Source organism: Rhinolophus hipposideros (assembly GCF_964194185.1).
Source record: "Rhinolophus hipposideros genome assembly, chromosome: 7".
Lineage (NCBI taxonomy): Eukaryota > Metazoa > Chordata > Mammalia > Chiroptera > Rhinolophidae > Rhinolophus > Rhinolophus hipposideros.
In genome coordinates, this window is record NC_138053.1 from 99548214 (window position 1) to 99573817 (window position 25604).

Genomic DNA, 25604 nt, shown 5'->3' on the forward strand with positions numbered 1-25604 from the left:
CGCAGGGCGGGGGAGGGGAGGCAGTGAGCCTGGAGATGCAATGCACCCTGGGCAACTGGGACACCCTCCAAAGCCACGTGCGCGTGTCTGCTTAGATACTTAATTGATGTCAAAATCGAATAGATTCGCAGCATACGCTCCTGCTCCAAACTGGGGATGTTTTTGTAATAACGTGCTGTTTTCTTCTCTGCCCCTGGCAGAGATCAAGCCGGGGGTGGGTGTGAGAGGGAGGGCAGGGGGCGAGCCCCAGATGTTAACGAACCACAGCAGGAACTGGTCTTTAGAAATGGAAATTGCGAGGCCAGTCCTCCTTGGAGATGAACATTAGGCCTGATTTTCTCACTTAAACTATTTAATTGGAAGCCAACCGAAAGGCTGCAATCTGATCCGCTGCTGTCTTTGTTTGTCACCCGAGTGTGCGGGACTCCTTTTCGGCTTCTTCCTGGCAGAATTCCCTCCAAAAGGACCAAAAATGTCATAGATCCTGTCACTGGCATGCTCCACGGGGCTGCTGAGGCCTCTTTCCTCTCTTCATGGCTTTCCTTTTTCATTCCACAATAATTGATTTGAAATATCGGCCCTGCACTGAATTCGGGCATCCCTCTTGGGGTGGAAGCCTGTGGGAACGCCCCTGCTGGGTCCCTGCAGTGGCCCACAGTGCGTGGGAAGTGGTGTGTATGTGAGTGGGGTAGTGGTGTGCTTGGTGCTGATGTGAAGGTTGCCGGGCTATGGTTTGTGGGAAAAGTGACGGGGAGGTGGTGGGGAGCAAAGAGGGGCAGGAGAGGGGAGGCTGGTGAAGGACGAGCAGTTAGGGGGCTACCTGGGGGTGGCAGGTGGTATAACTGCCTGCACCGCACCTACCAGGAGCGAGCGCCAGGCCTGCAGGCCAAGGAGCGCGGGTCCTCCTCAAGCCAAACACTGCAATTTGCAGCTGGTTCCCTTGGACCTGGGGAAAGACAAACGCCCCTGACTGTGCCTCGAAGGTTCCACGCGTGACAAGGTCAGTGGCAGGAGCCTGTCCATCCCGCAGCGCTTCCTCGCCCAGCGTCGATGCGACCCCAACGGAATGGCGATATAGGAGGCTGTTCCCCGAGCTGCAGAGCCAACAGGGCTGGGGCGTGTGTGGGGGGGAGGGTATAGGAGAGGCGTGTGCAGAGGACGAGGTGCAGGCCGGGGCTTCCACCTGCGGCGTTCTCCCCCTGCAGGTCACCCATGCGAGAGGGCTTCGAGGAAGAGGCACCTGTTGGGTGGGCGCCTCCCCCCTTCCCCCCCGCCCCGGACTGCACACACCAGACGCCCTGTAGACACCCTGAGCGTGCCCACCCGTGATTCCCGCGCCCCCCGGTCCTCTTCGGCGGGACAGTGGGGGGGGGGTAATGGGGAAGTAGGGAGGATTCGGGGGCTGGGACCCAGGGCGCCTTGTTGTGCATCTCCCCTCCAGGCCCCGCGAGGCAGCGCCCAGACGCGCGTTACCTGAGTTACCTGCGCTGCCGACTTCTCTTGTGCCGCCAGCCCTTGGCTTTCTCGTCCATCCCCAAGTGACAGCCAGGCTTCACGTCGTGCCAGAGGCAGTCTGTCCAGTGACGGTCATTTCCCTGAGTGCTTTACAACACAAATCCGAAAATGAGTCAACCCATTAAAGCAAAATAAAACCCTTTTGGGGTGAAGCACTGGCAGTGTGTCCCCAACAACTGTAAGGGGTAACGCCCAGGGACCGGGGTCTCCATCACGGACTTCGGAGCAGAAGGCTCACCTCGGGGCCCTCCTGGCAGTTCGCACCGAAGGCGCCCCAGATCCGCGCACGGCGGGGACACGCTGGGCGGCGACGGGCAGGCCACCAGACGCGAGGCCATGCGGGGCACCTCGCGTAGTGAGGCAAAGTAGACCGAGGAAGGTGGAAGTGAGAGCCGCGCACGCCACCCCCAGGAGGACCTGGGCCGCGAGTGCAACCAGCCCGGCCCTCACCCCACGTCACCCGGTAGCTGCCGGCCCGGACGCTGGGGTCCCGCGCAGTCACCTGGGCCGGCCCGTTCGCGGCGAAGAGGGGCGCTCGGGCCGGTCGTCCCTCGAGCGGACCAGCCCGGCCCGACTGCGGCGGCCTCTGCCTAGGAGTCCTCGCGGGCCGAGCTGGGGGACCGGGAGGTGGCTGGGTCGGGGTGGGGTGACCGGAGTGGGGTGAGGATGGTGGATGGGGCGCGGGGGGGGGTCGGCTGGGCGGACGTGAGAGTGGGAGGCGGTGCGCGGCGGGCCTGGCTGCCCTGCCGCCGGCCGCGGGTCGCAGGCTGGGGCCGCGCGAGAGGCGACTGCGCCACAAAAGCCTGCGCGTCCCTCCCTCTTCCTGCCTCCCCGCTCCCGCCTCCTTGGGCGCAGCCCCGCTCTCCCCTCCCCTCTGGGCTCCGCGCTCCTCCCACGGCCGCAGCCCGGCCGCAGGAGGGGGCGGGGCCGGGAGGGGGCGGGCACCCGAATATGCAGATGAGCGCGTGACGGACAGCTCCGCGTTCCAATGTCCCTCGGAAACTCGAGCGCTCCTTCCTCAACTCCTCACTCGCGACTCCAGACTCCCCCAAACCCCGACCGCCGGCCCGGCGCGCGGCTGCGCCCACCGGCTCCGCGCTGCCGCCGCCCCTGCCTCGGCCCGCGGTCCTCGCGCCCGCCGCCGCGCCGCGCCCCGGCCGGGCGTGGATGGAGGGCGCCGCGCGCCCTGCCCGCTGCTCGGCGTGACGCGGGCCCCGCGCCCACCATGTCCTACCCGCAGGGCTACCTGTACCAGGCGCCCGGCTCGCTGGCGCTGTACTCCTGCCCGGCGTACGGCGCATCGGCACTGGCAGCGCCGCGCAGCGAGGAGCTGGCGCGCTCCGCGTCGGGCTCCGCGTTCAGCCCTTACCCGGGCTCGGCGGCCTTCACCGCGCAAGCAGCCACCGGCTTCGGCAGCCCGCTGCAGTACTCGGCCGACGCGGCCGCCGCCGCGGGCTTCCCGTCCTACATGGTAACCGCGCGCGCGGGCGGGCACGCGGGACACCCGGTCCCCGGGACCCTCGTCGGGGTCGCGAGAGGAGCGGGGCCGAGGGGGACGTCGCCACCTCGGGCCGCTGCGCCGCTGACGGGACGCGAGGCCGGGGGCAGAGGCAAAGCCGCCGGCCGGCCGTGTCCCTGAGCCCTGCCCGGGACCCGCGTCCCTTCCCCTCGGCTCCTGGGATCATTTAACCAAAGAGCCCGGAAAGTGCGACTGCGCTGGGGTCGGGTTCTGGTGGCCTTCGCTCACGCACCGAAGCTTGGCAAGGGGTCCTGAGCGGGCCTGGCGCTCGCCGCTGTCGGCGCGGGGCGTGCGGGTCGGCGCCGCGGGGACCTCCGGGCGGCTGCCGGGCGCCGAGCTGGTGCGTGCAGGGCTCGGGGCGATCGGCCTGGGAGGCAGCGACGCGGCGGCCCGCGGCTCCGGGCCCGGCTCAGCCCGCGGAGGTCTGGGTCTTCATCTGCCCCACAGGCCGTGCTTTCGACAAAAGTGTCGGCGAGCGTGTGGCCCGCCAGTGCCGCCTCGGTCCCCTACGAACCGGGAGCAGCTCCAGTTTTCCGGACCTGGGGTCGGCCCGCGCGCCCGGGGTCTGCTGCTGGGCCCGGCGGCGGCGGGGGCAGCGCGTTGCGGGTGATTGAGGCCGTTTCGGGGGGTTGTGGACACAGCCCGCCCTCGGGGGAATTCCAGGGCAACGACTGTGTGGCTGGGGCCTCGGTGAAGGCTGCAAATGCCTCGAATTTAAACATTAAAGGTTGAATTAAAATGCTAATTACCGCGTATTTGAAGAATTCGCAACGGTGACTGGCTTCTGAGTTGCAAATTGGATTTGCCAGAGCTTTGGAACTGTGAATAGCGGAGCGGGGGCTCGGGGTGGTTTTTTAACCACGTAAGGGCGGGGTAAGGGGAGTAGGGGGAGGCCGCAGCGCTTGAGAATCCAGAGAAATTTAGATATCAAGAAACTACTTGCGGGCCTGCATGTGCCTGGCGTTTCCCTACACATGTGTCGCGGCTCCAGGACTTGGGGGGGGGGGGGAGATAATGTTATTTTAGGAAAGTGAAATAGTTCAAAAATTCGAAAATAAAACTGCAACGCCTTTGGTGATCAACAGCTGTCCACTGCGTTTTTTTGTGCTGTGCTGCCGCGGGAAGCGCGGCTCTGCCGGAGAGACTGGCGGTGGGAAAGGCGGCAGCGGGCGGGCCGAGGGGTCGTCTGCGGGCTGTTGCCCGCCCGATCCCCGCGCACCCCACTCACCAGGCTCTTGTCGGTTCCAGGGCGCGCCCTACGACGCGCACACAACTGGGATGACGGGTGCCATCAGCTACCACCCGTACGGCAGCGCGGCCTACCCGTACCAACTCAACGACCCCGCGTACCGCAAGAACGCCACGCGCGATGCCACGGCCACGCTCAAGGCCTGGCTCAACGAGCACCGCAAGAACCCGTACCCCACGAAGGGCGAGAAGATCATGCTGGCCATCATCACCAAGATGACCCTCACGCAGGTGTCCACCTGGTTCGCCAACGCGCGCCGGCGCCTCAAGAAGGAGAACAAGATGACGTGGGCGCCGAGGAACAAAAGCGAGGACGAAGACGAGGATGAAGGTGACGCCTCCAGGAGCAAGGAGAGTCCAGACAAGGCGCAGGAGGGCACAGAGACTTCGGCCGAGGACGAAGGTGAGCGGGCCGCCGCTGGCGCGAGGTCGCGGGGAACTTTCTCCCCAGGCGGGGCGCAGAGCCGAGGGCGGGGAGGACGCGGCCTGGCCGACGGCCCAGCTCCCAGCCCGGAGCCCAGGCCGCCAGGCAGAGCACAGGCCCCGCGACCAGTGGGGCGCTTCCCGGGGAGGGCACGCTCCCCCTAGGCCGCGGCTGGGGCGGGTGGAGGCGAGGAACGGCCTGGGGGGGCCTGGTGCGCCGAGGCGGGGGACGGAGGGGCCTTGTGCCCGCGCTGTCCCACGTGCCACCGACGGTGCCCGCACTCCCGCAGGGATCAGCCTGCACGTGGACTCGCTCACGGATCACTCGTGCTCAGCCGAGTCGGATGGGGAGAAGCTGCCGTGCCGCGCCGGGGACCCCCTGTGCGAATCCGGCTCCGAGTGCAAGGATAAGTACGACGACCTGGAGGACGAGGACGACGAGGACGACGGCGAGCGGGACCCCGCGCCGCCCAAGGCCGTGACCTCGTCGCCGCTCACCGGCGTGGAGGCGCCGCTGCTGAGCCCCCCGCCCGAGGCCGCGCCACGCGGCGGCGGCAAGACGCCCCTGGGCAGCCGGACGTCGCCGGGCGCGCCACCGCCCGCCAGCAAGCCCAAGCTGTGGTCTCTGGCCGAGATCGCCACGTCGGACCTCAAGCAGCCGAGCCTGGGCCCGGGCTGCGCGCCGCCAGGGCTGCCCGCGGCCGCCGCGCCCGCCTCGGCCGGAGCGCCGCCGGGGGGCTCGCCCTACTCCGCGTCGCCGCTGCTCGGCCGCCACCTCTACTACACGTCGCCCTTCTACGGCAACTACACAAACTACGGGAACTTGAACGCGGCGCTGCAGGGCCAGGGGCTGCTGCGCTACAACGCGGCGGCCGCGGGCCCCGGGGAAGCGCTGCACGCGGCGCCCAAGGCGGCCAGCGACGCGGGCAAGGCGGGCACGCACCCGCTGGAGCCCCACTACCGGCCCGCGGGCGGCGGCTACGAGCCCAAGAAAGGTAGGCTGCTGCGCGCGGTCCTCGGGGAGGGAGAGCCCGCGGGGTCCCGCTGGTCGGCGCTCCGGGGGAACCCGGGGAGTGGGCCCGGGACCTGCGCTGTGGTGACGCAGGGCACCTCCGTCACTAACGGAAAACCCGAAAAGGACAGACTGCACCACCCTCTCGCTAAAATGTAGGAGCCCTGGAGGGGGTGGGGAGGGCCAGGCTCTCCTTGCCTTGCAAGAAGGCCTGCTCCATTATCGTTTCCTTCTCATTGTGCTGACTATCACCGCCACCCCCATCAGGCTGTCTGAGTTTTGGCCCACGAAAACGGCCACGAAATGCAAATTCCAGTTTCTCCCGCTGATTGAGCTGCAGCTTCCGGGCGTCCTGTTGGTCAATAGTCTCAGCTGACTCTCCTTTTCTGCCCGTGGCCCGGAGGAAACAAAACGTTCTCCTTACTCCCAGAGGCCTTAGTTCCTCAAAACAGAAAACCAGAGCGTTTTCCCTCTCTTTTCCTTTCTCTATGTTGCCCCTGTTGCTCATAATTCAGGCTTGAGCTGATGAAAGGAGCTCAAGGGGGAAAGAAAATGAGAACTAGGAAATGCGACCGAATCTGTCTCAGACAGCGGTGGTGGAGACTGTCGGGTCCCCTAACTGTTTGCCCCAGCATGCGGGGAGCCAGCATGCCTGGGTGTGTGGGCTGGTGTCTGTGCCGTAGCCTGGGAGACCCAGGGCTGTGGGGTCGGTTCTCACTAACTGCCCCCTCCCCTGACAGATGCCAGTGAGGGCTGCACCGTGGTCGGTGGGGGCGTCCAGCCCTACCTATAGAGGGCCGAGCACAGCAATGCAAGTAAGTGGGCCCGTGGTGTTTCTGCCCACCCTGGGGGAGCCTCCCTGCACCTGCACATTCAACTCGCTTAATGTGTGTTGCTTGCTTCTTGTCATGGGGTCTGAAGAGGGAGCATTGCAATCTTCTTGGTCTTTTTTTCTTTAAGTGGGAGAGTATGTGTTCTCTCTTCTAGAGTCCCTCTTTTTTGCTCAAGTCCTGCTTTGAAGAATCACTCCTTCACTGGAGTGAATAGATAGACACACACTCTTCTCTCAATCTGGGGATTCCTGTGCAATAGGGAGCTGTTTTTACCACACTAGCCACTTGCATTGATGAGCTAGGGCTACCGAAACTTGGATCTCAGAAGCAGTTCTGGGCAATTGTTTGCAGAGTCAGACAGAAGAGAAGCACTGGTCTTTTATCAGGCCTGTCCAGCTGACCCCCATATCCAGACAGACTAGATAGGACCCTGCAGTTTCTCTGGCTCACAGCCGTATTTCAAAAAATACCTATTTTACAACTAGGCAAAATTACTAATCACACATCTTGATGTCAGGAAAGAGGCGGAACCATTGCAGATTGACTCATTTTTATAATGTGATGATGTTGGTGTGGAACTGAAGGATTTGGGATGATTTGGTTTTTTCCTTGGTCCACAGGTAGGTGTCACAATTGCTTTGGAAAAAAAGTCAGCAGGCCATTCTCTCTTCCCAAGTTCATAAATATACAGATACTATAAAAAGCCGCTCTCTCAACTCCCACCGCATCTCGTGCCACTGTAAAAGAAGGAGCCACAGAGCACTGTCAACCCACAATCTAACGGAACAGACTTTTGTTGGATATCCGTGAATTTGTTGGCATAGTATAGCTTCCCCAATGTATGTGTGACTTTTGAAAACAATCTTTTTTCTCAGGATATCTTGAATTGATCACTTCATTGCCACGGTATATATTCTATAGGTGTGATAGGATTTACTGTAAAATTTATTTGTAAAAGATGTACACAGTAGAAATAAAACGTGATTGAAGAACTTGAGTACTTAAGAAGTGGAAACAAATTTGATATTTATTTTTATAATGATATAAAGCTTCTAGTAATTTATGCAAGTTGTATTGCAATGGAATCTAAACTTTTTGTAAATAAATTCTGCCTGGTTTTTATTTGAACATTGCTGGTTATACAATCTTTGTTGGTTGTTTAACAATAATTCTTTACTAATTTATATCTTAAATTGTAAATAAAAACAGACTAGACTACAATAATATGGTGTTCGAGGCTCCTTTTTCAGAGATGAGTGATTTGGGGAGAGAACTAGTGATGATGGCAGCCCCTCCCCCAGGTGATCTGACCTCAGGCTTTTTAACGAAAATGTGTAAAATAATCTTCCCTTCTGCTCATTAAAAAAAAAAAAGGCAGATGGAAGAGAAATACAAGTGATTTTCTATTATTTATATGCACATGTATTGCAAGAAAATTAAAATTTTGTGTTCTGAACATGCAAATTACTTGTTAGTGTAAATTTTTTAAAAGTTGGCAAAATAAGATGACCTTATGCCACGTGCAGTAGGATCCGTTTAATATTTATTTCTGAGGCTGGCGTATTGAACCTCTTCAGGAAACTGGAAAATTGTGATAACATAGGTAATAGAGTTACACCCCCCACCATAAATGACTGGTAGAAACAATTGTTTATTTTAAAGCCTGAATTATCCAAATTAGCATAGGTTATTCAGATTTATTGAGTGACTTCTTAACTCTCCATTTCATATAACTCACATTAAACACAAGAGGAAAACATGGGAGATTTATTTTCCTCTCCGTGGCCCTCACCTTTACCCTGGGGGAAAGAAAAGTTTCACACCCCTTAGACTATTGCCTTGTTACCATGTTACTCATTATCTAATTATAGGACAAGTCTAGAATTTGTAGTCAAGTAACATATTTTCCTTTGATTAGTATCATAAAAGCAGCAAACCTGTCACTTTAATTTTCAGCAAAATTATATGGATATCCATATAATATAATTTCAGAAAAGAAATGAACAATCATTTATTTCCTCTCCAAAGATAAATGGAGTGAATATAACTTACGGTTATAAAACAAGAATAATAGCTTCTCAGAGTGCCCTTTAATCAATCACACACTTACTTTTCAAGAGGTTCATCTATTTTATTCCGTGATTAATAATGCTGCAGCATGAGCACATTATTGCATCCCAGCGGGGGTCGTCCCGGATGCTTTTAGCCGCTTTGGAATGGTCAGTTGGGGTTCATTATGGGCTGATATTGAACAATTTATAAAATCTTGTCTAAACATCTGCCAGCTCAGATAGGCTGATGTGTCTGAGGATGGGAAATTGCTGGACCAGTTGATATTGACAAACGGGTCTCTCTCCAGTGGCTTTTTGTGCCTTAGAAATTAGTGGTCTCTTGCTGGGGTCTTGTTAGAAAGGGTATTTGAAAGTAATCTTAGGTACTTGAGGCAAAGCCAGGGGGCTGTGAACTGGACACAGAGGCAGGCCAGGGGGGAGGAGCGATTGTGGTTTGCCTGCAGAGGAAAAGCAGAACGGGCTTTCGGTTTCCTATGACTTCTTCAGCATTCTGTTGGTTTTGAGTCCATAAGCATTTGGAGGTCTGACACAGTGAATCTTGGGGGGTAGGGAACTATTTTTCTCCCTTCCTGCTCCCCCTGGTAATAGACACAGAAATGTTTGGAGCTGAGCTCTCTCGGAGACAGAGAAGGCTGTTCACATGGGAGCCTGGCCACTCTGTGGCAGCCTGTCTGCAAGAAAACAAATGCCAGTCTGTGGAAGTCAAAGGGAGCTGGGAGCTCCTTCGCTTGTTTTTGTTTTAGACATAATACCTCATCCAATTTCGGGGAAGATAAGGATTTTTCCCCTTCAGAGAGCATTTTCGATTGCAGTATGAAGGTGTTAAGTAGTTTGCTTTTATTAATATTAGCCATATTTTCTGAATCAGCAGGAATGCGCAGTGCACGTGGCAGCAGTGTCTCTGTTATATGTGATATTATAATCTGAGTATTTTGAAGACTAAGGTGAAATGGATGAAAGTTAACAATATTTAACAAATGAAACACTGAGAGACCACACACCCTAATTAAGATACAGCACTGAAGACACTCCATCTCAAAGTGTGGCGTGCGGGACTAGGAAACCCAAGCAAAAAATTGATCTCGGTGCATATGTTCAGAAACTGGAGCCTGGATAAAAGCCGCCTGCGTTAGGAACAGAAGATTGTGTTACCTGGACATGTGATACGTCCCCCCATGCAGGCACACGCCCCAGACAGACCCCGCGCCCGGGGACAACGTGCACCTTTCAGTTGGTGAAAACTCAAAGCAGCTCAGGAGATTAGCCCAGGCTAACCAATCTTCTTTGATGTTTATATGCCCAACAAATTATCAAAGATTTCCATAACTTACCCTCCCTGCCACCTGACCTGGGTTTCTTTCTGGAGAACTTAATTTTTAAATGTACACTAAGAACATAAAAGCTGGAGGTGTTTAGAGGGATCTTTTGAAAGAAATGCAGAGTGATTGGCGGGCTCTCCTCCGTGCATATCCTCAGTTAAGATGAAGGAGGAAAGGGGAAGGAGGTATCCTTCACTGGGGAGAAAGTTCATGGGGTCTGATTTTTATTTTTATTTTAAAATCTAATTAATCAAAACTTAAGTCTCCGGCCACGATAGCCGTGTGCAGTTGTTCCCGGAGAGAGGACATGGGACACCCAGAGCCACCTGAGCAGGCGCGGGCGCGCTGGGGGCTTCGGCCTTGAGGCTGGGTGCAGGTCTGGGCGCGCTGCGGCCCCGCGGCCCCGCTGCCCTCCGCGGCCCCGGGCTTCATTAGAGCTGATTTATCGGAATTCGCGCTTTAATCTCGGGTGGGCCCCGGGGCTGGGCGCTGCCGAAAGCACCTGGAGCGCTTGCCCGGCGGCCGCTGCCTCCCGCGCCCGTCAAATGTCAACATTTGTTCCCAATAAAAGAGTTATTGTTTCTGCAAAGCCGTCCAGCCACAGCCTTTGAAACTTGAAAAGAACTTCATCCACCTTTGTCTGACGGAGGCAGGAGGGGCGGAGCGGAGGGAGAGGACTGGAGCCCGGGCGCGCAGCCTGGGGCCCTAGGGGCGCCTGCCTGCACCCCCTCGCCGGCGGCCACCCGGGCTCATTCTGGAGGTGAGAGAGGTCGGTGTCGCTCGGGACGGGGTTCTGCACGCGCTTATCTTGTCTGCAGCCTGCACGGTGCGAACCACTGGAAAAAACTCAGGAGTGGAATAGTCTTGCGCAAAACCCGCGTGAGTTTTAGAACGGTCATTTAAAATTGCATCAAACTGTTTATGAAAGAGTAAAGCGGACCTTTCTTTTTTAACGTTACAGAATAAATGTGCCCTAACCTTCCACTGCTAGAGTCGGTAAACAGACACCAGCTTGAAAAAAAAAATCATTCCAAACCAATTTCTCTTTTCAGTCAGTGGCAACCCTTTGCACTGTAAATAATACACTCGATTTTTAGGTTTCCTCCAAGTAACAGTATACCGTGATTATCCACCATATAATTTCTCTGTAGTTACCCAGTGCATTGAAAACCCCAAGCAAAACATTCATTTTGACTCCAAATTAAGGATGAGCAGATCTATTAAATATGTTTTAAACTACTTTTACAAAAAAAAAAAACACAACATTTTAAACATTTAAAAAACGTGTTAACCCAAGAGGCAATCTTGGAAACAATACACAATCTTCTGTGGCATGTGGATATTACGATTAACATCATTTGAATGTCTACAAACTGCAAAGGGGACATGTCCCTTTGATGTAGTTTCAAACCTTTCTGTAAGTGACAAATCCCTACAGATATTTTAAAGGCTTATTATAAGAAGTGATCTATGACAATATAATTTTCCACTTGCTGAAAATTACTTTCTATTGGCCCTAAAAAGCACTCGCCAGCCCTTCCCTTCGGTGTGGCTGGAACTCTAGGGAACTGGCATTTGATGATAATGCACTAGGACATCACCCACTGGTAGACCAGGGAGAAAAAAACTTTAACCCCAGTTTTAAGGTGCAAACACCCATTTGCATTTCTCACTCTGCCGATATCGCTGTGTCTCCTGCAGAGGGAGGGATGGTCTCCACGGGCACCTCAACCCCCACCCTCCACACAAAACAGGCTGTGTTCCCTCTGTTGAGAGCAGAGCGTTCTCTCTCTTTCTAAGAAAGGTAGAAATTGAAGACGTTACAAAGGAGGACTATTATATTGGTAATATAATAAAAATGGAAAGAGTTATGAAATCTCTGTCGTCTGTTCTTTGCAATCCCAGGTACAAGGAAAGAGGAAGAATGTTTTTGTTTGTTTAAGTCTGGCCCCAAGATAATAAGGGAAAGTTTGTGTTTTTTTTTTAAAGATGTCCCAAAGCAACTTTGTTCCGTATGGAACTGAAGACAAATTAAATCTAATATTCTTAAAGAAGCGATGGGAGCTTTGGGGCCTCTTCCCCATGGGAACAGAGTCGACCTTCATAGGAAATGCCCACAGGGAAGAAACAAAACACAAGGCGACGCAAGCCCTAGCATTTTTTTTGTGGGGAGATAAATTGACAATTTATTGTGTGTAACTCCTGATCAATTATTAATCATTACTGTCAACAACAGGGTTATAATTACCTTTGGTTATTTTCAGGAATATTTATTTTTTCACTTCTCTGATGCTGTAATTAGCTGAGTAATGCATCCAAAGACCAGGCTCCCTCCGCCCCTCCTTTTTGGTGACCTTTAGGGAAAACACATTCACCCTCCAGTTCTCAGAAACCCCCTCCCTGTCTGCATTCTACTACAGGGCACCTTTTTTTTTTCCTGCCATAAATAATGATTCCAGAGGAAAGGGGGAAAATGACAAACAAATAGAGCGCAGCTGGAATTAATAAGGCTGATCGAAGTTAGTGGGGCTGGGGCTGCTCACTGCGGCCGCAGGTCTGAGGCCCCGAAGGTGCGGGCAGTTCTTACCTTCCCCTCGAGATCAAGGGAAGGGCAGAGCGGACGTTTAACCCGTGACATCTTCGAACAGGGGAGAACCCGGGCTACTCCGGCCGCGCCGGCGGCCTGGCCTGGGGAGGGAAGGGCGCTGAGCCTGTGCCCAGCACCGGTGCGGGTACCGCGCGCGCACCGGCACCCAGGGGCGGAATGGAGGGAGTCCTTGGCTCTGAAAGGTTGAGAGGTGAGTTAGAGGGTTAGGTGGGGGCGAGTGGGTGGCCCGGAAGGCGGGGAAGGCCGGGCGGTGCCCGAGGCGCGTGGGGGACAGGGGCCGTGGCTGCCCCGCCGAAGCTTCTAGGCAGCGGGAGGAGGACCGTGGTTGTCGCCGCGGTCGCCCTGCGCCTTCTGAACGCCGGCGGCCCCGGGCGAAGGTACGCGAGCCGGAGGCGCCCGCCGACCCCACGGGCCTGCTCCGGCCCGCGTTGTCCCGCGTTGTCCCGCGTTGTCCCGGGACCCTGGGCCCGGAGCCCGGAGGCACGTAAAGCCCCACAAGCGTCGGTTCCGAGCACGCGTGTTTTGCTCTGGGACAGCAGGGAACTGTTTGCCACCGTCTCCGGTCCCCCGGCGGCGGAGCTAGGGGCGCCCCTCGGCGGTACCCCCAGAACCATTTCTGTCCCGCGTGCGCGTCATTGCTCACATCCAGGCCCTGAGAGGAAGCCACCCCGACCGAAGCGGACGACCAGAGCGGCAGCGCGACGCGGGGGCTTGGGCCGCGTGGCTCCGGGCGGGGGGAGAGGCCACGGCGCGGCCCCCACCGCCGCGCTAGGAGCTGCGCGCCCACGCCCCACGGCCCGCGAGGCCGGGTCCAGCCGCCCGCCGACGCTCTCCCGCCGCTTCCGGGCCCCCGTCCCTGGGACAGGAGCGGGTCCCGGGTCCCCCTCCCGCCGCCCCCCGGCCTGCAGGGCGCAGCGACGACCCGGGGAGGCCCCACTCCGGGCCCCGCTCCGGCTCCCCCACCCCGTCCACTCAGTGTCGCCTCCGCTCCGCAGGCCCCCCCTGCGCCCCCGGGGCAGGCTCGGGGTGCCCGTGACTGCACCCGCCCCCGGCGCCGCGCGTGTCTGCTGCGCGGCGGGCTCCCCGCGGGGCCTCGGGCGCGAACCGAAAGCGCGGCCTGTCCTGTCGGCCCGCGCGCCCAGCCTCCCGCCCTGCCGGGCTCCCTTCCTCTCCGGTCCCGCCGCCGCGCGCCCCCTTCGGCCGAGCTGGCCGCGGATGGTCCCTGGGAGGCGGTGACACAGGGACCCCGCGCCGCCGCAGCCAGGACCCGCGTGGACCCCGGGTGCGCCGCGGCCTTGCGGGACGACTTTGCACAAATGAATCGAGGGCCCCAAGGGGCGCGCTATTGAGCCGCGGGCGTCTTCGCAGGACTCCCCGCGGGCGAGTCGCCAGCGAAATTTCTCTTTTATAGTAAAATTTCCGGATAAGTGAGGGTTTTACAGGCTCGACAACGACAATTTCTTCGTCTTGGCACACTCCTCCTTACCCAGCGATTCTCTTAAAGAACGGGCTGGAGGGCTGCCTGGAGGTGGTGACTGAGCCAATGGGGATGCAGCGGAGTCCGCGGCCCCGCTGGGAGAGCCTGTGAGCGCTCGGGTTGCTGGGTTCCATCCTGCGACAGCCCTGCTGAACAAACAGGTACCAGTGTCAAGAAAGGTTTCCTCACCCTTTCCTTTTTGGCGTCCATGTCAGCAGACCTGGTTGTGGCCTCGTTCGTTCTCCAGCGGCCAATGGCGGCTTTGACTTGGGCGCTCAGACCTGGTAGCTTAGGGGTGGGACCCTAGGAGCCATGGCTCAAGCAGGTGGGCAGAGAGTCCCCTGGCCCAAAACCTACAGGAGGCTGCTCAGGAGGCCCTGGGGTGGGGCTGGGGGCAGGGGAGAGTCTGATGGGGGCGGTCGTGGCTTTGTAACCTGGGGTTTGGGGCCCTGTTGTTGGTATGGGGGAAGCTGTGCCCTAGGTGACCTCAGCCCCATCCCCCCAGCCCCCAGCACCTGGGGGTAACTGGACCCTGAAAGTCCCTACAGCCAGATGCAGAAATGAGGGACCGGTGGGTGGGGGACCCGCGGTGGCCTGAAGGCCCCTTGGCCCAAATGTAGGGGGCAGATCAGGCTCCTAGCTTACCCAGTGATGATGTCAGTTTATTTAAATAGAGGCTCAGCCTGGCTCCAGTTTTATTCCTCTGGGCTGTCAAGCGGTGGGAAAACAGTTTGTTTTATAGTGTCTGTGATTCTCCTCCCCTCAAATAAAAGTGCCCCTGCTCGCCATGGGCTCCGATATAAACGGGGGTTCCTGGAAGGGCCTAACCCTATGTGGAGCCTTACCTGGGCAGGCCTGACTAGGGGTGGGGGGGCAGGTTTGGAGGTCCTGCTCAAGGCCGAAGAGAGAGACTGTTTGTTTAACATTCCCTCTGGGCTGGATTTTTAAATAAAGGTAGGGACTGAGTTAAGGCTGTGCTTTGAAAGAAGAAAAAGCCAACCTGCAGGAGACAGCCCCACACAGGACCTATACTGTGAACCACTTTCTACTGACTTCTGATCTTTAAGTAGCAGGAAACCATGTGTTCAGGTGCACAGTGCAAACTGGGAGAAAAATCAGTGATGGTCCTAAATATCAGGGTTAGGAGGCTCAGAGTAGCACGTGTTTCTGGTGCTGGCCCGTTCACAGGAGCACTGGAACCCTGGCGTCGGATGCTTGGGGGCAGGTGCTGGCTACCACGCTGGGTCATCACCTGGAGCGTGTCCCACAGACAGGCTCACACGCCCTGGTGGCCTCCTCCGCCTGGCCCCACCCTGTCCTCTGGACAGTGGTCCTGCAAAGCAATCGTCTATGCACTCTGAATGTGGACACTTCTGGGCAGGGGAGCCCCAGACAGGGCGATGCATGAAGGTGACCTCCACGACCTTGGGACAACCCTGTCCTGGTGTGGCTCTCTGTGTGGCTCTCCCCGCAGAGCCCACCTCCAGGCATCACTGCCCACTGCCTGGGTGGGCTCACTCACAGACCTCACTGGGCGTGAGGCCCAGAGATGTCCACTTGGAGCCAGGCCAAGAGGACAAATGACGGCCACACTGTGTGTCTGAATAGTGAACATGGCAAATCAGGCTTATTAACTGCTCAATACGATATGCTTTATCCTTCTACCTTGGAAAATATACCTTCTAATGACAATCACGAAATATGGGTAGAGCTGATTTGTGTGGAAGTTGTCAGGCCATGGGAAAGGACAAAATTTAATGGTTACTGTGCATGTCCATTCTGAGGGGTGGTAATGCTCAGATTTGTAATAAAATGACAACAGCATACTTCATAAATTACAAATTTATGCTATTGAATTTTTCTTGTCTTCTCTTTAGCAGAATCCTTGTCTTAGGTAATCAAGATTTTTATATAATTTGTTTTACTGACAATAATGATTCAACAATTAAAAAACCAATTGTATTCAAAGTGTGGATCAAATGTATTTTCAACAGAAACTGGACAGTGAACCTGATGTAAGAAATAAAAATGACCAACTTGGTTTTTGTTTTCCAAAACATTATTTCTTCTAAAATATTCCAAGCTAGCTATTAAAATTTAAAGGCAAAATACACATAATTTATAAATGTCAAATTTTTAAATAAAAACTTTAAAGCTGCATTGTTTTAATATTTATACTTTGATCCCCTACAGGGAGAGGCCTGAGGAACCCCACAGAGGGAGATGAGGTGGTGGAGAGGGCATGAGTAGACAGTCCTGGATCTGGCCCTGGGCTCTAAGGCACTCACTCCACTAGGGCCCAGCAGAGAGCAAGCTCACTGTCATCTGGTCCTCAGAGCCCAGCCTCCTTCTGCCCTCCTGCATGTGGGAAGCCACGTTACCGTGATGGGAAGAGTAAGTGCCAGGGTTTGGCAGGGGCCTTCACAGCAAGACTGAGAAGGGGGTGTCAAGGTCACTGGAGGTTGAACATCGATGGGTGTGAGCTGGGTGGGCTACAGGGCAATTTCAGATAGTCTGAGGCCAAGGCGCAGAGAAGACCCCAATAATGCCCTGAAAGGTGGAAGGGCCAGGTGGAGAAGGCCCGGAGTGGACCCTTTTCCTTGGAGATCAACAGCTCTTGGCCTGGAAGCAGTCCAGACATACTCAGGAGCGCCTTTTGCGACAGTCAAGGCTTCTCAGTTCTGGGTCCCCGTCTCCCATGATGACCCAGCACCACTGTCTGCAGGAGCACCTGTCACCATCTCACCAGAGGTGTGATTCCGAAGAGCTCCCCAGGAGCCAAATCCTCACTTTCCTGCTAACTTCACACACGGACCTGGACCCTGCGTGCACGTTTTCCTGCTCATGTCATATAAAAACAAATATTAGCACTTCTACAACTTGTGTGTGTTTTTGTATAGACTTTGTATTTTAGAGCAGTTTTAGGGTTACAGAGAAACTGCACAGCAAGTCCAGAGACCCCTGCTCTGTCCCCTCTTATTTACGTCTTGCGTTAGTGTTTGCACTTGTTACAACCGATGAGCCAATGTGATCCAGCATTAACTTAAGTCCAGAGTTTCCATTGGGTTTCACGCTTTTGTTGCACAATCTGTGGGTTTTGACAAATGAACAATGTCATGATGCTTAAGTTTATGTAGCACAATGACAGGCTTCTTCCTGATCTCAGAGGTGTCCCCTAGACATCTGAGAGAAAGACTAGATTCCCACCAATAAATAAGTACAAGGAAAATATACAGTGAAGACATGAATGCATGTATTCAAGCATGAGTATATAAATACATGAAACAACACAGTTGCCAAACAGAATGCTTGACATCTAGTTACATTTGAATTTTTTAATAAACAATTGACAACCTTTGTAGTGTAAGTATGTCTCATAGAGTATTTAGGACACACTCTAAAACGTGTCATTGGTTATATGAATTTCGAATGTGAGTCGGAGTTCTTTATTTGCTAAATCTGGTAACCCTCATATTGATGAGACACATTTAAAAACATTTGTCAATGACTTTTTTTCTTATATGGCTGGGAACAGAGGAGCGTGGGACGGAGGCATCAAGGTAAAATTCACACAAGTAATATGGTGAATATTCATGGAGGGAGGCAGAGGTGTAGGGCCCTTTGTTCAAGCCAGCACCACTTTACAGTAAGACAGGGAGTAGGCGAACCTTGTCTTTCAACAGAGACCCCCACAATCCTTTTAGAATCTCTCTTTTGCTTTGACCTGTTCTCCAAACCTTCCCGTCTCTCCTTTCTCCCATGGAAAGCTATTCTCGAATCACACACTCACCTTCTGAGTCAATGCTCTGTTTAAAAACGACCATTTTACAACCAGGTAGATGGTTCAACCAGGGATGTGACGTAGGCTGAGACATGGGGACAGAGGAGTGACAAGGCCGTAAGCCGCAGAGGGACTCATGCGCTGAGAGGGAAAGACGCCACGGGGACATTCACAGGGGCGCTCGAACTGAAGTGATGGGTTCATGTCAATATCAAAGTCAGTCAGATTAATACACAGTAAATAGCTATTATACTCATTTTGGGCAGTTCTAGTTTTTAGTAATTGTACAATATTTGTTCAATACTTGTACAATAAGTACAAATAAGATCCTGAGCATTTGAAAGAGGAAACTCTTTGTTTTAAATAAATGACCTATATGCTGATTGTTCTGAGGCACAGGATTTGGGATTTGGGACTAACCCGTGACGCCAGCACAGAAACGCTGAAGCATAACCTGACCCACACTGGGGTCCGTGGCACTTTGACAGCTAAATCAAGTCGGATTGGCTAGACGGCAAAATCCGACAAAGCAATAATGCAAGCAAAAGTTACAGCTTAACAATTATTTTGTTGGAAAAAAGGGAAAACAACTAAAAAAAAAACCAGTCACTTTAATTCAGCATGGGTTTATGGACCCACCCCCATGCTCATGGCATTTACATTCCATGTTAAGTGACTTCATGTTTGAATCCACTGGTCCTTCAGTTGGGACTCACTGGAGGCAGCTGGACAGAGGTTCGGGTCAGTTGGTCTGGCGTGGACCCAGGCATTGGTATTTTTGAAAAAGGTGATAGAACCGAGGTTGAGAAAATAAGAAATAAAAAGCCTGCAGTAGGAATTCAGGCTGCATTCAGGTGGCTGAGCCAAGAGGGAGAGGCTGCACCTATGCAGCGTGGTGACATGACCTGTAGACCAGGTCTGGAATATGATGCCCCCTGCACTCTGGAAAGAGCCAGAAGTTTCCAGAGAGCACTGACGTCCTGCCAACGAGGTGTCCAGCAATGGTGGGGGCTGGGGTGGCTTAGCTTGGCCATCCCAGGGTGCCCAGCAAGCCCTTGGTTTCCATCAGATGCAGGAGAAATGGCTGCCTTTGATAGAGAGGGATTCCCAGCACTGGACTCTGCCTTAGTTGACTCAGCTGTGGGCCCACAACCACCCTTTCCCTCAATTGACAGGAAGAAGAAATGGTGGGGCAAAATCTGGGCTCTGGCCCCGGTTCTGGAGCTGGACTGATGGGCTGGCTGCGTGTCCTAGCTGCAGCCAGCACCGAGAATCAGGAGGCCCGTGGACAGGGACACTTGCAGGGTCTGCATGGTGAGTATGGGCTCACGTGTCTGCAGATGGAGACGCCAAGAAGCAGTATGGCACCATCAGAGTGACTCCTTGGTCACGAGACTTCCCTGGAGATGTGTTATCACCCCTGCAAGCTGCATTCATTCCCTCCGCGTGGGACTGCCAGGTGCTGGCAGCAGGTCAGAGCACTTTAAAACGCCCTCTTTTCAGTTCAACAACCACGAAAGCCGGCGACGCTCACTAGGGTTTTCAGTAATTTCTTCTTGGGTGTCATTGTGTCACTGTGCAATCCCACTAAAAAATCCAGGTCATTACCAGTCAGCCCTTAAGCTCACGGCAAACCTACAGGGGACACGGCTTCCTTAGGGCGTTCCAGGTGTGTCCATTGTGTGTCTGGGGAAAGAGAGCAGACTTTCTTCACAGAGAATGTGACTTTCGAGTAGTCGTTTGTGCCCTAAGTGGAGAAATGACATGGTGAGAAGGACCAACAAAAGATGCATCAAGCCAGGAACTCACAGGAAATTGAACATTGTCATTTTAACTGTTGTGATGGGAAGACACATGATAACTGAAAGAGCAACGCCTACATTTGCCCCCTCTGCCTTCTTTCCCCACCTGTACACCCCCTGCTACAGCCCTCCCTTTGGCCTGTATTCTGCCACCTGCCCCTGCAGCCTCCAGATGCTGTTCTCCTTTCTCAAAGCCTTTCCCTCACCAAGCCATTCCACTTCCAGACTCCAAAATATCTCCTCAAGCTGCTCGCAGACCTGACCCTCGCTGGATCAAGGGGCTGCAGGAGACCCTGGCCTGCAGAATCAGACCCGAGACTGGGTCCTCACCAGCGGGCTTCGGGACGTGCCAGACTGCTGGGTCATTGTCCTCATCTCCCCTGGCTGGTTCTCGTTCCAAAACACACCTTGATCCCAGGACACCCTGCAGATTGCCAACTGCAGGCGCCCCGTGTAGACAGCAGTGTCCTGGGACCTTGTGCAGACAGACGGTGGGTGTGGGAGGCCAGAACCTCAAACCCACGATCTTCGTCTTCTCTCCTTCCAGGAGACCTGTGCTGCCTCTGAGCCTTGATTGTACCCGGTCCCGTGAAATGGCCTCAACTGTTCTTTAGTGCAACTTAGGTTAGATGCCGATGAATTTGTTTTAATGTGTGTCCTTATTAAACACTTGTTCAGCGATCACGGCATCTTGAAACGCCATCCGCTGGTTAAAATGTGTGGGCGAGAAGCAGAAGGTGGTCTCTCCGGGAGGAGAGACGGCGGCCGGTTCGATTCCCAGCCCCAGCACTCGCTGACAGCTCCTTATGGTTAATTAACTTGCCATCACGGTGCCTCCAGCTCTTCCTCTTGCAGGAAGCGAGCAGAAAAACACACTTTCTTAACTGAGATGTCTCCTAGTAAAACTCCCCGAGAAGTGCTAGGTACAAATGCAAAGGGAACTCGGGTTGGTATAACAAGTTTAATTACTACTTCAGGGAACCTATGGGCTTTTAACTGCCACAGAATAAGGCCTGGCTTTGTAGCAATGGCATCAGTTAAGTTGACAGTTATGCTCATAAGTACGTTATGTACATGTTATAGTGAAAAATTGGAAAGGCACAGGGCAGTGTGTATGTCTGTGTGCACGTGCATGTGTGCAAGTGTGAGCCCGTCTGCCCACGAGGCTCTGTGAGCTCCCCCTGAAGGATGGATGCGTTCGCAGACCCTCCCGCCTCTCAGGTGATGGGACTCAGCCCCAGGGAGACCTTCTCATTGCGTTGGAGATGCAAAGATGAAAAAGAAACTCATGAAATTCAAAACCATTTTTGTTAACATTAACTGGTGTTCACTTTTAATGACTGGCCTTGAAGAGAAGTTCAATACATAAACGCATTTGAAAAATTTTCTCTGACCCTAATACTTTTATTTAACTGGTGGCAACGAACATCATTTCTATCCTAACTCAGCCCACGTTCAGTGGTCCGGGACAAGGAAGAGATTATGCACATGTTTACTCTTCCCTTTCCCGGGAGAGTTTGTTGTGGGTGGTAACACGGGTGTGGCTACACTGGGGACATGGGAGAGATGGCGGAGCTTCGCTGATGTCATTATTAGGGACTAAGTTCTGTTTCCACTCCGGCCCCAGGCTTCTCTGACGTCGCGGGGTGGCGGGAGCACACTCCCAGGACCAGGACGGAGACTGGCCAGTGACATGGGACAGCATTCGTTCCGCATCCAGAGTTACCTCAGAACTGGGACAGCCACTCATCATTCGCTATGTCATGGTTGCTGTGCCCCAAAATGGGTCCCCTCACTTCAACACACGCCTTTCATGGTTAATGTCTAAACCTGAGTTAGTTCCATGAGCTGGGTATTGTTCAGCATTTTGGGAGAGAAACTGGGGTCTGCCCTGTAACTCGTGCTGGGGTGGGGCTAGGGGGGCGGCTTTGCGCTTGAGATGCTTTACAACAGTATTGGCTCAGAACCAGAGCTGATGAAAGTTGTGGGACTAGCCAAGGTTTTGCAGTCGATTGTTTACCGAGGACCTCACGTCCTGTATCTCATTTAAGCTTCATACTAACCCCTTGGGTTTCTCTGGGTTGCTGTGACCTCACATGGTACACAGGACAGCTCTACAGCTCTCAGTGATCACAGACCCAACTAATCATAAAGGCAGAAACTGGCAGCATTCATTTAGCACTTACTCTGTGCACTTAACCTGGATCATCTCAGCTAATCTTCACATTAAGGCTACAAAACAGTGACGATTATCACCTGCATTTTACAGGTGACAAAACAGAGGCTTGGGAGTTGCACAGATTAACCCAGGGCAAGGCACAGACCCCGTGCCACGGACGCGGCCCTGCCTGGTTCTCACAAAGTCTGCTCTTCCAGCCTAATTTCTCCTCCCTGCCCCACACCCCCAGTCGTCCCCTCCTCAGCTCTTCTTGCTGCCAAATGGCCTTTGGGCAAATGAATGTCATGGATAAAACGAAGACAAGGGGCCAGGATCGAGCCTGGGGTCGTGTAGATAGTGTATTTCCCAATCTGCCATCATCCTCAGCGGGAATTGTCTGTCTCACTGAATACCCACCAGGACCTGTAAATTCGTGTACACACTCAGCCGAGAACAATGAACACGGACCCAAGCCTACGTGCGACGCAGGCTTTCTCTGCACAGATGGGGAGTGGCAGTGAGCCCGTTCTCATGTCAGGAGTAGCTGCTAGCTACTCTCTGCCTTAAGTCACTCTACAGCAACTTCATAAAAAGGTGCTTCAGCGTTTGCAAAAACAAACACTCTGCATAATCGCAACGCACTGCCAGGCAAAAAGGTACCGACGGCTGTGGTCTCAGCTCTCAGCGCACGGTGGCTGCCACCCTTTGTCCTTCAGGGCTGTTTCCTGAGAGAAGGACTCTGTGGGGACGGACCCCACGCTCTGCCAGAGCTCAGCAAACGAGGGTTAAGGAAGTGCCTCGGGCCTTCATCCTTCTGGAATCTGAAACTAAAGTCTCAGCCCTCAGTTTCTTTTCTGAGATCTTCCCTTTTGGGATGGTATAAACCTTTCTATCTATCTGTCTATCTATCTATCTATCATCTATCTATCTATCTATCTATCTATCTATCTATCTATCTATCTATCTATCTATCTATCTATCATCTCTTTCCCCTCCCCTACAGGGTTGAAATTTCTGAGAATAACTCAAAATCTGAAAGGGAGGTGAACTATAGAGCTGTGGCTTATGCCAACATTTCCTTTAATTTATCTCTTGTAATGAGCACACGTTGGCTTCTCGCTGACTCCAATTCCACAAGACACCAGCCAGGCTCAGTATTTACACTGGACTGAGGGTGCAGCCCACGGAAGCATGTCCCATGTGTCGCACTTCCTATCAGATTCCTTTACTTGTGTCTACTGGGTTGCTTGGCTCAAACATTAGTTGAAGTTGCTTAAATGTTAAACACCATGCACAATGCCTTGCCTTTTTGTCACACACACACACACACACAGTTCCTGCAGTGCTTCCCTAATTACACACCGAGTCTCATCCCCTCAGATTTCTGCTTCGCCTGCACAGTCTAATTTTGGAGCAGGAGTTGAGTCTACGTTATTTCACATGGATTAACAACCCTTAAGCAAGACGTATCAAGTTGACCGCGTATTTCAGGAATATTTTGGGACTGTCACTCATCACCAGTCAGCAAGTTGGCACATTCTGTCTAGCGCCAGCTGCCTGGAGAAAACTGCGAGGCACAGTGGGGCCCGTTTCCTTCCGTCAGGCTGTCTCTTCTCAGAGTCCCCGGAGCCGGGCAGGAGGTGTCCAGATGCCGAGTCTCAGTGCACACACATCTCCAGGGGTTGAAAACAAGTGAATACCTCACGTTTAGGTGAAGCGAGAAGGCACTGCTCGAGAGTCGGCCAGCCAGTGGCTTCGGCAGAGCCGTGCGCCCTGGACGAGCCTCTCCTTGGGCACAGGCTCCTGCCAATGTGCCTCCACTCTGGCCACGTGACCTCACCCCTGCCCTGCCGGCCTCTCCTGGGAGTTGTCTCCACCGAGAGGGACCCTCGCCGCACGGTCTGGCCTCTGTCTGGCCTTGGCAGCCAGACGATCGTGCGGTGAGCTTGGCAGTGCGTCTCTCTTTCCGACTGGCCTGTGAGTGTCCAGGAGGGACAGCCCATGGCCCAGCTGTGTGGCTACACTCTTGGCACAGTGCCCGACACGTGTGGTCCAACAGAATCATTATTAGTGTGAACATTTTGAAAACCACATTTTAAGGGCATATTTATTGGTTTCTTGTAATCTGAGAAAATATGGGACGAGTAGGTTGCCTGTGGAGTCAGGCCACCCGCCTTCCAGCACTGCCCCCTCCACTTTCTTTAACCTCTGGCCTTACCTGCCTCACCTGTGCCAGGAGAGCGTCGTATAAAACCATTCCCAAAGCTGCAGCCACAAAGAAACCCTGTGACTCAGTCCTTTCTCAGATCGGGAAAGCTGCCGTGTTTCCCCCAAAATAAGACCTAGCCAGACAATTAGCTCTAATGCATCTTTGGAGCAAAAGTTAATATAAGACCCGGTCTTATATTACTTAATATAAGACCGGGTATAGTATAATATAATAATATAATATAATATAATGTAATGCAATATAATATAATATAATATAATATAATATAATATAATATAATATAATATAATACTGGCTCTTATATTCATTTTTGCTCCAAAAGATGCATTAGAGATGATTGTCCAGCTGGGTCTTATTTTTGGAGAAAGAGGGTAGGCAACTCCACGAAACTTAAAAATGATCAGGTGATGTAGCCATTAATTTATACTCTGGATGAAATGCTTGTTTTCATTGCAAACTTTCTTAGCTGAGAAGTGAACATAATAGCAAATTTGGGATTCTCTTCTTTAGAAAAGGTTATGTTAAAATGAAGTACACATGAAGCACACAGAAATCAGAAAATGTTATAATACTGTTGATAATTATTGAATATATTGTTCGAATCATTGAATATTATTAACTCTATTATGCTACATTGTGGGAACAGAGCCCCAGAGAGCAGTTTCCAGGCTCTCGGCCTCGTGTGGGGAGGTGCTGGCTCGGGTGGTGAGTGACCATTGACTGTGATTGGTTGGCCATCAGTAACCGGTTAGCCAATTGGCTACTGATCTAACTGCGGGGCTGCGTTGATTGGTTGGTTGGTTGGCAGGCAGAGAAGTGAATGGTCGACTGTAGATCGTGTGGCTGCTACTGCATGTGTCTCGCCCGCCTCCAGTGAGACTATAGTGGTGTGACTCCCCCACCTATGACTCCGTGGGTGTTCCTTTTTGGCCTCACCATGTCCTGGGTTCTTACGTGGGGAGCGGGAGATGAGACCCCGTGGGCCACCCTGAACGGCATACATACATGATTTTTTATTACAGAACTAAGAATGGTTCACCAGACTTTTGGACTGAAAATGGATGTTAGGTATACTGTCCATAAATGTGATTCCAAACCTACAAGGAAATTTTTAAAAAAGAAAGCACTGTAACCTTCCACTGTATGATGGGAAGAAAGGGTGGAGTCCAGGAAGACGTCCTAACGTTGAGAAGAACGAGAAGAACGCCGTGTGAGCTCCAGCGACTTAGGACGCTTGCTGCTAAACCGCTAGAAACACAGTAGCGGCCAATTGTTTGCGTTGATACCAGGTGACCGGTGAGCTTCTGTGTCCCTGTTTTAGGCAGGATGCCTTCTGAATGTTGGGAGCACGGGGCTCAAGGCGAGAGTGAGTCAGGAGGGTTTGCAACTTACAGAGCCCGTAGCATGACACCTGTCATAGTGTGCAGATCACAATTCTGTTTGAGCCGTGTTGTTCCCCTTCACTAGTGACTAAAATGGCTTTGGACTTTACAAATGAAAAATTGTCCCAACCTCAACCAGGGGTGAGCGAGAAGTAGGCGGAAGGGCCCCGGTGGGTTCCTATCCTTTCATATCATTTGCATGGCCCTTCTTAGGCAATTTTCATT

At 53.5% G+C, this 25604-nt stretch overlaps 1 protein-coding gene and 2 long non-coding RNA genes across 3 annotated transcripts; 2 read left to right on the forward strand and 1 right to left on the reverse strand.

The window, feature by feature from the left end:
• Positions 1–240: 240 nt before the first annotated feature.
• On the reverse strand, positions 241–2210 carry LOC308499802. The gene is made up of 3 exons (XR_013993638.1): positions 2018–2210; positions 1483–1602; positions 241–946 (listed from the first exon to the last, which is right to left on the reverse strand). It is a non-coding gene; the product is annotated as an uncharacterized lncRNA (long non-coding RNA).
• A 530-nt stretch (positions 2211–2740) lies between these two features.
• Positions 2741–8009, forward strand: IRX2 (iroquois homeobox 2; the record flags this gene model as incomplete). Its single annotated transcript, XM_081053546.1, has 5 exons — positions 2741–2986; positions 4283–4685; positions 4996–5700; positions 6458–6532; positions 7171–8009. 4 exons carry the CDS (start codon positions 2741–2743, stop codon positions 6508–6510), a joined length of 1407 nt encoding a protein of 468 aa, XP_080909672.1. The 3' UTR covers positions 6511–6532; positions 7171–8009.
• A 4565-nt stretch (positions 8010–12574) lies between these two features.
• LOC308500005 lies at positions 12575–17382 on the forward strand. The gene is made up of 3 exons (XR_013993668.1): positions 12575–12739; positions 14054–14187; positions 16220–17382. It is a non-coding gene; the product is annotated as an uncharacterized lncRNA (long non-coding RNA).
• Positions 17383–25604: the final 8222 nt, after the last annotated feature.